Genomic DNA, 11,778 nt, shown 5'->3' with positions numbered 1-11,778 from the left:
GGGACTCTTAATTGCATGCATAAAACTGAATATCGATTGCAATTTTTGTTCCATTTCAATTTTTTATATAAATATTCGAGAGCGTAACTTGCCTTCCTTTTACCGACTGAAGATGAATAAAAGTTGAAAAAGTCAATGAAGAACAATGTGATGCATTAAGCCAGGCAAAAAACCAAAAAAAAATCAGTTAAATTTCCGAAAGTTGGTGATAAAAGCAAATCGAATTTGGAACAAGCTTAATATTTTTTAAACTCTGATGGGGGTTGTAAGTTGCTAACATTGTTGCTATTCATATTCTGATTTGATAAACGTCAATTTTGTTAAGGAGAGCGACAAAGCGTTAAGCTGTTTTAAAGAGCTATAATATAAAGCTTTGAGAAAGTTTGTTTTTACAAAGATTTGAAGATAAGTTTAAATGATTAGACTTAAACCCTATCTTTTTGAAAGAAAATTTAAGTTTAAGGTATGACCTACCTACATTCATCGGTGTTCAAACTATCACCTAATCGAATTGACGAACTTAGAAAACCTTCCGATTTAGGCTCTAGTTTGAAATATACAGATTTACTCCCGAATTTTGAGAGGAAAAATACGCTACTAAGCTTTATTGAATTCGTTTTGCAGCCAAAATAAACATATCAAGATCAACAGCAATCAACATCAAATTCAGAAAAGAATGCAATATAATAAATACGTCAAACTGTCTCTCATATTTTTATTCAGGTCTGAGACATAAATTTCAACAGGCCAATATGTGAGCTCAAGTTTTTAGCCCAGAACAAAAAAATCTCAATTGAAGCTTCTCAATATGTATAGTTTTGAATATTAGTTCAAAAACGTTGTCTTGTGCTGAGGAAAAATAAAAAGTAAATCTACACTCGTTTCAAAATGAAAAAAGTTTTAAATCGTCTTAAGACCCGCATATTTTGTTTTCTATTAACCAACATATTGGCTTGTTCAGAAAAACACTTCCATCATTACAGCACAGCAAACTGTTGGTACAAAAGTTCTCTCACTTTATAATAATCTTCACAAAGACATCCTTCAATCGAAATATGCCCGCTTTTTAGTCTTTTAACGGCCACTCTGTTATTAACAACTAAAACGCCCATTATAAACTCGGCCGGTAATCCATGTTTAGTTAATATCATTTTAAACTCGTTCAGTCGAACTTCATTCACAAAAACTGTATCGTGTGAAGATAGTTCAACAAGTGAGTCATGTTTGCTGGATTCAGGTTGCACTTTTTGTAAGAGAGGGATTTTGGAACTGGAGCCTGAGCCGGTTAAGTCCAATTGGTTGTGGCCATCTTGAAACTCTTTCTCAACTTCGTTTGAAATGATTCCGTCCACCCAAGTGAGTTCAATGCCTAAAAATTTTTGAAATAAAGTAATTATTTGTAACTTATTTTCAGAAATGTGTACTTTTTTTCAACAATAACATAAAAACAAAAACGAAACTTTTAAGTGAAAAAAAAATTCTGATTCTATATTTAGGATCTGATCTAACTCGCCTTAATTAATTTCACAAAATTTCTAAGAGGAGGGGGCGTCTCATCTTACAGAAGACAATATTTGCACCAATTTCTCTCAAATTCTCGGCTTTAACATTTCGTGAGCTCAACAATGCATGATGCTTTCAGGGTAAGGTTGTGGTCCGTTTTTTATTAACAGCACTATATTATTAGCTTAATTTCAAAATTTATCGAAATCTTTGAGAGAAAGCTTAGATCCATCTCAAATATATGTAAACCATCCACGGCTGAAGTAATTAATTCAACTAACAAAAAACATACATATTTGTTTTTGAGTGAACGACGAATTCCAGCTATGGATGATTTTATATTAAGTTAAGATGGATCTAAGAGGTGCCATTTCGTGGTTAGAAAATTTTTGAAAGCAAAAGCCTTCTGGTTAGAAAATAGTCCAAAGCAAAACTACAATATTGCTTGAAGCAGAATCTACAGCATCAAGGATACTAAGGATACCAAGAGAGGTCACTGCCGTACCTTTGACTTTGTTCCAATCCAGTCCAGCCATGAGGTTGTCAGTCAATTTCACCTGGTAGATGAAACTCTCCAGCGTAGCGTCCACTGTCTCATTGTACTTCGGCACGAGGGCACTCAACTCAACCTAAACACATTAATAGCAAACACAATAACAAAGAACGAAAGGCACCAATGATTTATCCCATTGGTATTGAATTTAGTCCATCGACTTCTACTGATAGCCCGGGTTGATCTCCATAGACCAAAAATGCTAGTCACACACTTTCATTAACCAAGTCTATAAAAAATTGCTGAACATACAATTATCATACATTTTTGCCGGTCATAGTATGGTCATAATTAAAAGAAAATTTTCGGCAAAAAAAAACTTACATACAATTTCCATTTGCCAAGTCGGTGTATCATCATAATTAAAAAAAGGAAAATTTTTGGCAAAAAATACCTATCATACAATTTTCATAAATGGAAAATGCGTGACTAGCAATTTTTGCTGGATACACCAAAAAAATAAAGTCAGTTCAAAATTACCCCAAAAAATAGTTTTTTTTTTCCAGCGCAAAACAAATTTTGTACTCAAACAAGCATTTTCTATTTTCCGTTTCTCTGGATTATTTTTTTTTTCAAAAACGCTCTGAAAATTTCTTCATTATATATTGCAAATTTGGGTATACCCTGGTCCATACATGGTTGATTAAAATTTCGAATTCAAGAAAATTAAGATTTTTGAAGCATTCTACCAAACTTAAGACGTTTGCTGCTTTCATTATATCATTTGTGTAATACATCTGTTTTCAGGTTGTTTCCAATGCATTGTACATTTCAGACCTTTAGTGATTCTAAAAAATGAGTTTCCAGGGTCTTTATCACTTGTGTTCGGTTACGAACACAACCCAAAACTTTTGAAAAGAACTCAATTTAAAAAAAAATTAAGTTTATGTAAAAATGCTCAAGATAAAATTTCCATGTATGAAAAAAATCAGTAATCAGAGACCCTTCAATTAATTTTCTTTTCGTATGGAAATGCATGAAAAGTTTCATTTTTTCATATATTAACATAGCCAACAGACAGTTACAAAAGAGTCAATGATAGCAAAGAGAAAAAAAAATTACTTAACTTTTGAAAAAAATCTAAACTTATGAACTTTAAAAAAAATAGATGCACTTAAAACTCTTTATGACTGAATCCAATTTGAGAAAATTGGATCAATATGTAAATTTTTTATTACGCTGGGAAATCTGAAAATTGAATCTGAAACTCTCGAAACTAGAAGTCGATCACTTTTTTGTCAGCTTTACACTTCTGCAGTTCGATGTTGAAGTTTGCCTTCCTTTTAACAAACCAAATAAACTGAACTTGAAAATAAATCATAAGTCAAACTACGAAAGGTAAAATTGAGCCTGAACAAATTTAAAGACTTTTCCTGAAAAAAAGCAAAAAAACATCACTCCCTTTTTAAGAGTCTGAATTACGACTAGCATTTTTGATCATCCCAGGAAAACAACTCAGCGCAGTATTAATTAGAGATGAAGGATTCAAAGCGGCTAATTGTCAATTCAATTCAATTATAGAATTCAGCAAAAAAAAAAAATCAAAAATTTTTTGTTCAAATTTTGTTCATTACAATTTCTGGGTTTCTTTCCGCATTAGTTTATACACAGCACATTTTTTTTCAGTTTAAAAACAACGTGATCCGAATGACAACAATGAATTGAATTTTGAAAATGATAACCGACTAGAATTTAATCAATTTCAGTTATCTTAAAGTCAATTGATTGCATTGCTATTTTAAATGCACCGCATATGTGCTTCACTCGCTCGATATTAGACTAAAAATCAAAAAATGCCAACCAGTTTTTCTCGACACTGGAAGTCTTTTAAATGATATATCACTCGAAGGACTCAAACAAATATTTTGGGTGCCTAATTTTGTGTGATAAACAAAAACATAGCCAAAAGACAGTTCGAATAGAGACAGTGAACGCAAGTAAACAGAAAAATAGGGACTATATTTTTTCAAATCTCAAAGAAAAAAATAGATGCCCTTAAAGCTCTTTGCATTTCTAGAACAATTTAAATAAACATTTTTTTGATAAAATTAACCCAATTTGAGAAACCTGGATTAATAGGTAAAATTTTTAATTCGCTGGGAAATTCGATATTTAACATCGACTTTCGAAACCAGAAGTCGATCACGTTTTACGTGACCTTTACAATTTTCATTTTCGATACTAAAGTTTGTATTCCTGTTGACAAAATAAATAAACCGAACTAAAAAAAAGAAATCAGAAGTCAAACCGCAAAAAAAATCTAAATTGAGCGTGAAAAAAAAACTTAAAAAAATCACCAAGACCTACATAAGTATACTCACTACGTTCATTACTCTTAAAAAATCTAACAAAATATAGGGAAAGAAAGAAATAAACACCTTAGCGTCATTGATGCAGTAGTCGACCACTGCCTTCGCACTGGCATCTGAACTTCTGACTAGAATGAGTTGTTTGGGTTTGCAGTGGGCGATGATCTTCTTGACTGAGTCTCCGTCACTTCTGCCCTCGTAGTCTATGAAGGCCAATTTACACTTGATCTTCAGACTTCTCTTTTCTATCACACATTTGGTGGGTCGCTCCTCCGAACTGGTCAAGTCCACTACCTATGAAAAAAATGATGAGACCACATTTGATAATCTATCCTCGTTATTAGTTAAACTTGAAACATTATTTCAAATTAGTGATTTATACAGGGAGCCGCTAAATTCATAAGTTAATTCAAATTATCGAAAATGAAAATTGTCAATTCGAACTGGTCAAGTGTATTACCTGAATCAAAATGTGTTCGATTAGGTATCTTCATAAACTTTAAAATTTTGCAAGTGATTTTTTGCCAGAAATGATTTTTTTGCTTCTTTTCACTTTGATTTTTTCAATATCACCTTTTTTCTTTGCTTTTTTCAACATCAGCTAAAAATTTTTGATGATTTCACACAATTCCTATTATTTCAATTTATAGCCGCGCTTTCTAGTTGACAGTGGTACTGAAAATTGAACAATTTATGCATTTTTCGGTTTCCTTTTGCTTGACTTATCCAAATGCGTTTTGGTAGAATCCAAAAAAATACCCGCACAGAAATCTGCCATGGAGATCATTAATAATTTCTTAACAGCTCTTGTCAGTGGCCTCTTATTTTTTATCTATCACAGAGCTTTTCTCCATTACCTCAGTTGGTTGCTGACTCTGCTGTTTCAGTTGCTGTCTGTTCTGTCTGTCTCCTCTCTCTTTGGCCACCAAGTCTGGATCTGTGAACATGTCTGGATCTATCGGCTCCCCATAGTCATCCCATTTCAACACTCGGTCTCTAAACAGGAGCCGAAGTTAGGGGAGCGGTGGTGAAGTGGTTACGTCTCCGCCTCTCACTCGAAAGGTCGGATGTTCGAGGCCCACCATGATCCGTGCTCGTTGCTTGAGGGTGAAGCAACATTACCCAGCCCAGAAAAATAACAAAAAAAAAATAATAATTGCATGTAGTTCTTAAACAGGAGCACAACAGCGGTACGCCGTGATGAGCTGTACAGCTCTTGTGTTGGTCCTTTCCCCCGTGGATAAATCATCTTAATTAATTAAGTGATGTTACTTATAACACTCCTTGTTTTCTTATTTAAACAACTCCTTCTTAAACATCGTTTTAGCAGAATTCCGATTGTGTGGCTTTCTTTCGATGTTTATTTTCCGAAATTATTGAAAACTTTCAAAAAGAGTTAGCATTTATTTGATGAAAATATTACTGAAATAATTTTAAATTCTAAAATTTCGTCCTTTTAATATGAAATAATAATATTTTTCATGCCTTTATGGGACGAAGTATTGCTTATTAAATAAACATAGTCAACATACAAATTGAAAAGTATAATAGAACTCAAAGAAACTGAACAAAACTTAAATGAAAACTTCGAAGAAAAAATGAATCACGCTTTTTATACCATTTAGAAAAAAAACTGGATCAATTAATAACTTTTTCATTTTGCTTTGAGCATATCAATCAAAAATCCAAAAACATTTTGCTATATTCCCTCCATAAAAATCCATAGTAATCCACGACTCTTTGGCTATCCTAAATTGTGTATATGACATATTTCAGCATATCATATCAGCGTATATTAACTTATAGTTCAAACCTGTGTGGGAACATGACGGGTGCGCGTTTGGTGGGTTTAAACACGCTTGGCTTGTTGCAGTCGGTGTCCACGAAGAAGTCGCGAGGTCTAAAAACAGGAGTTGGTCACATCAGAATATTGAAGAACATAGCCAACTGACAGTTGGAAAAGAGTAATGAACGCAAGGAAATTGAAAAAAAAACCGACTTGTTTTTTCAAAAATCTGCAACTTTTGAATTTCGAATAAAATGCTCTTTGAATTTGTAGAACAATTTATGATTGACACTTTTTGTTAACCCAATTTGAGAAAACTGGATCAATAGGTAAAACTTTTATTTCGCTGGGAAATCTGATAATTATTTTCCATTTTCAAAATTAGAAGTCCATCGCGTTTTTCGTGACCTTTCCACTTTTGCTGTTCAATAGTGGAGTTTGCCTTCCTTTAAACAATAGAAATGCACTGACCTTAAAAAGAAATCACAAATCAAATCGCGAAAAATCAAAATTGAGCATGAACAAATTTTAAGACTTTTTCCTGTAAAAAAAAACAACAAGACCTATAAAAGAGTTTTCACTACGTGCATTACTCTTAATAACCTTGATATTTAATAGTATAAGTTTGGTTTAAAAATAAGGTTATCTACGAGTTCTCCCCTCGAAACCATATTTTGCTTAGAATATTTAACCTGTAACTTCTGTACTAGCGATAGTCATTTTACAAGAGTAGCAAAAAATCAGCGAAGAGTTTTACCACGTTAATCTAGCTCATGTTTAATATCTCGCGACAAAAATCCTGCAACAAAATGGGAAAATTCCAGTTTTTTTATGTAGTTAAATTAAAAAAACTGCTTTTTAAACCGTTAAATAAGTTACAGCGATCACTTTTTTTATTTTTTTTTTTCATGTAAACAATATTTCAATTACAACTTTTAATCTAAAAAATTTCTGACTCAACATAATTTGAAAAAACAGAATTTCACACAGAAATTAGTTTTCAAATTATTACATGCCAACTGCATGCGGGACCTCTCTATCATAGTAGTAACCTAGCAAGAAAACGACAAAAAAAAAACAAGTTAATAAAGTGAAATAAGAAAAAGGAGAAATACGACCCAGATGCTACGAAAATTACAATGCTTTAGATCGTGATTATATAAATCGTGCCCCCATATGTGAGTAAGCTTCAAAAAAAGTAAAGTTTAACTAATACACTACGCTCGCCAGTGTAAACAACGATATATCTGAACGTGAATACAAAAATCGACTTAGCGGCAGTTTAAATCAGTCGTTACACGGTACAAATTTTGCATATATTTAGTAGAATTATAAGTTCTTTATATGGTCAATCTTCAGTCGGTACAAACGGGGAGAAATAATTAACGGGATCCGGTGTGAATTACAAGTATGAAAAAAAAAATCTGTGGTCTCTTGCCTATTTTTCCACAGTTTCTCCATCAGCATCTCTTCGTTCTCCTCATCACTAGATGAGTCACCCCCTGCTGCCCCTCCCCCCACCCCCCTCTTCAGCCCTCCCACCACCTCGTCCTCCTCATCTTCGTCTTCAGTGTCCATTACAATGTCACCTTTAAGCAAAAAATGGATAAGCAGTAGATTAACTTAAAAGACCGTGCGTCTATGATTATCTATACTCACATGATTAGTTGAGTGATTTAAAACGATTTTGAGTACCTCTTGAAACAAGCAGAATTTCAGCGATTTCAATTTTTCGACAAACTCTTTCCAACAGACAAGCACGGTTGGGTGACTTATAACAAGCACTGTCAAGTCATTTCACACAAAACCCCTTGAAATTCTATAGACAAAGCCCCCTTATGTTTTAATTGACAGAGGAATTGTTCAACTAATATGTCAGTTTTGAATTTTTGACAGCTACATAACAATGCAGACTGTTTCTGACCTTACTGAGGTCTATTACCATACGCGAAGCACCGAATGCGCAAAAATTCCCATCAAATCAATGCCTTAAACTTTCCCAAAAAGCCGACTGATTTTACCGCGTATGTGTGAATTAGGAAATCTGATTGGCTGATAAAATTTTCGTACATTCGGCTTTTCGCACATGAGAGGTTCACCCGAACTTACCACCTAGAGTGTTGATAACTTCCTTCACTTCTTTCTTGGGTCTCTTTTTTCCATCTCTGTCCTGTTTAGCCTCTGCCTCATGTTGCTATTTAACACACACAAACACACATAAAGTACATTACAGAGATATTTCTACATTTGTTTGTACAATAACCTCGCCTGAAAACATTTTATAAGTACAATTGCTCCGACTATCGACGAAAGTGAGGAAAAATATATAGTAGAACATTTTCAGCACCCAAATTTTTTCCGAATTAAAAAAATTGCCAACAGACAGTTGGAAAAAATTACAAGAACAAGTAAACAAGAAAGAAAGTTGAGATAAGCTTTTTTTGAACTATTTCCACTTTCCACAGAAAACAATATAACAAGTTAAAGCTCTTCAAGTTTAAAATTCTGTTCCTGATTGGTTATCCAAATGAGAGAAAACTGGATCATATTTTGCCATTCCACTGGGAATTCCGAAATTTAAACTCCATTTTTGGAACTAGAAGTCAATCATGTTTTTCGTGACCTTTTCACTTTTGCAGTTCGATAGTGGAGTTTGCATTCTTTTAACCAGAAAAAAATCAATAAGTCAAATCAAAATGAAGCCTGAACATAATTTAACTGTTTCCGAAAAAAAATAATCGAGACATATTTAAGTGAAAACCACTTCTTTCTCTTACACCTAATAAGATAAATATTTGAGTCAAATTTGAACACTTAAAAATTGCTATTGACGGTCCAAAATTCATATTTTATCAAAATTTTCTTTATCACAAATTATTGCAGTTTTGTTAGATTGTCCATTAAGTTTACGCTAATGAGTGATGTCTGGGCCTGATGGAAATCAAAATGATCAAAATCATCATTACACTTTCACTCCGTCATCTTATTAAGGTACTCTGAGCTATGATTACTGAAAACCCCACCTCGCAAACTGCAGCGTACATGCGATTTAAATCCGCAATAAAACTAGTCCAGGGCACCATCACTACCAATGCAATAAAACGCCACGATGAATTTTTAAGTATTAAGTAGTTCTTTGGCTAAAAACCTATGCTAAATCAGCTGAATTATAAGTGAAAAGATAATAAATTAACCATTTTTTTCAAAGCCAACGCTTGAAATTATTATTAAATTAAAGAACGATTTAACAGATAAAGCTATTAAGTTAATCTATGAACGTTTGCGGCATCAACAGTAATGTACTTCCGATAAAGAATTAGATTTCAATTCATTTAAATGTGAAAAACTGTCCAAGAAAAATTTAAACAAAAAACTTTAATTTTAAAGCAACAAATCAAGGAAAAACAATTTGAATTGTACTGACGGAGCTTGAAATAATTTTGCAACACGTCGATCTTCACTCTTATTTTCATTCATTTAAACGGACATCACTGGGCAACAATGGTCAATAAAATCCTCCCGAATTTGAAACAGAGGAAGCTGCGGTTCGCAAGCACTTGCGAGAACACGACCAAAAAGACGCTCTATCAAGTGACATAAGAGAATTTGCAAAAACTCGACTTAACAAAAATTCCAATTAGCAAAAGTCTGCGACCTAGCAAATTTGAGTCTCACGCACTAACCAATCAGCCAAGAACGCTTAAAATCCCCGAAAACTAGCCACCAAAAACGCACCTACATATTCTAATAAATTGCCACTTCCATGCAGCAAAAGTAACACCAAATACAAAAAGATACAATTTTGCATGTAATAAATTGCAAACTATAAAGCCACATTATGTATAAATCATGCATTTCAAAAAAATGCGAGATATATTGAGTTAGAAAATTTCTGGAATCGAAATTTTATTATTGCTATGATGTTTGAAACAAATAGCTTTTTAGGCTCACTTGATGAATTAAAAATGCATCAACTGTGTAAATTTATAACTATTCGAATGTCAAAGAACATGTTATCAATCATTTGTAAAGGTGCAACAAATAAGCTGTCATGCCAATTCGATGCAGCAAATATTGTAGCTTTAAGTAGCAACAATATTTGCGACTTAATCGCAACAAAATTTGCGTCTTAGGTTGGAAAAAAAGAAAGTTCGTACTATAACACTTTGCTTCGCAAGCGTAATCATCGGGCCAAAAATAAACACGAACGGAATATATTTTTACCTTCTGCAACATATATTGTTGAAGTTCTTCTCCCTCAAGCAAAACTCTCTTTTTCACATCAATTGCCACTGCTTTGGTCTCTGGTCTGTCAATCAACAGGCGAGCAAGAGTGCCCTGGCCAGTCCTCTGGGTGAAAATTACAGAGTTCTTCGGGTCCTAAAAACAATCGGGAAATGTTGTCAATTCACTCATTTCAAAGACAACATAGCAAACTACTACCACAATACTGCCAAAAATGGAACAATCATTTCAGAAAATCGGCATACAATTCATAGCACGTTTAATTACATAATCTTCACATGTTCTTCAATTACAAAATTCAGATTATTATGTAATTTCAGCAACAACTGCAGTTATTTTAATACGCTTGTCAGCCTTCTTCCTCTATGATTAAGAAAGTTAAACTACTTTCCAATATTTAGAAATTATTTACCTGGCACCACTGGACAAACAGGTCCTTTGCGAATCCAGATTGGAGATCCGGCTGTGTAGCCAGAATGACCTTGGGGTCTGTGAGTCTCTTCAGATCTTCCAGCGAGTGACAAAGTTTGAGGTTCTTGAATGCGAACGGATTTGTTCTGTCCGACTCAAACTGTGTCATTAATCTAACCACAAAAAAATACTTTTTGATTGCAATTACAGCAAATTTGCGTTTTTATGAGAAATGTCAACATAGAAGTAAAAAAACATTGTATGTACCAATTTGCAAATTGTTCTTGAAATGAGTAGATCATCATTTGCAAGCTGAGCAGAATAACAATTTGTGAGCACGATAACAATTTTTCGCAGAAATGTTCGCTTGTATTCCTTCCAACTATAGTAATTGAAAAGAACGCCGCCTTTTCTTCAATTAAAAAGATAAAACGGCTCTTTTTCCTCCCCCCCCCCCCCCCCCCATCTCACTCAAACATGAATTTTATGGTCTAACGACTAGTTTTACAAGGTTGATTATGAAGACCAAATATGTTTGTCATTGCCTAATCAGTCTGTATGTCAATTTTCATGACAATCGGACAAAGTGAACAGTAACTTCAAATATAAAAATTTGCAGGTGAGGGAAAAGGAAAAAGAGCCGATAAAATAATTAGAACATTTCGTTCTATGTTCTCTATTGTTCTCCATTAGTTCTCTGTTTTATCTCTAATAGTCGCAGATCAGTAAAAAAATTGAAAATCTCATTTTTTTTTTAAATCGCAATCGATAAAATAGCAATTTTTGCTGGTCTCAATTTTGTTTCGTAGTTAACCCACCTGTCGCTCATCCATTCCATGTGGCTTTTGGCAAACTCGACAGTGTTGTGACTCATGTGGGAGAGAAGGGCGAGAGAGTACTGGTTCAGTCCACTCTCCTCATTGCGCCACAGATTGTCCAGCAGCTGCGCCAGTTCTGGAAATATCACAAAC

The 11,778-nt window shown here is 33.7% G+C and overlaps 1 protein-coding gene across 1 annotated transcript in view; it reads right to left on the bottom strand.

Moving 5' to 3' along the window:
• Positions 1–590: 590 nt before the first annotated feature.
• The window catches only part of LOC134855374 (cleavage and polyadenylation specificity factor subunit 2-like), a 372,284-nt gene continuing 361,096 nt past the window's right edge, over positions 591–11,778 (bottom strand). Inside the window, exons 8-17 of the mRNA XM_063871878.1 lie at positions 11,626–11,761; positions 10,809–10,980; positions 10,376–10,531; positions 8,261–8,345; positions 7,590–7,740; positions 6,179–6,265; positions 5,223–5,361; positions 4,435–4,659; positions 2,009–2,132; positions 591–1,369 (exon numbers count right to left, since the gene is read on the bottom strand). Coding sequence (XP_063727948.1) covers positions 978–1,369; positions 2,009–2,132; positions 4,435–4,659; positions 5,223–5,361; positions 6,179–6,265; positions 7,590–7,740; positions 8,261–8,345; positions 10,376–10,531; positions 10,809–10,980; positions 11,626–11,761 — 1,667 coding nt within the window. The 3' untranslated portion in view covers positions 591–977. The remainder of the gene's footprint in view (positions 1,370–2,008; positions 2,133–4,434; positions 4,660–5,222; positions 5,362–6,178; positions 6,266–7,589; positions 7,741–8,260; positions 8,346–10,375; positions 10,532–10,808; positions 10,981–11,625; positions 11,762–11,778) is intronic.

Source organism: Symsagittifera roscoffensis, chromosome 10 (assembly GCF_963678635.1).
Source record: "Symsagittifera roscoffensis chromosome 10, txSymRosc1.1, whole genome shotgun sequence".
In the NCBI taxonomy this organism is placed as follows: Eukaryota; Metazoa; Xenacoelomorpha; order Acoela; family Convolutidae; genus Symsagittifera; species Symsagittifera roscoffensis.
Note: the sequence above shows the minus strand (reverse complement) of the source record. Positions and strands in the feature narration are given on the sequence as shown.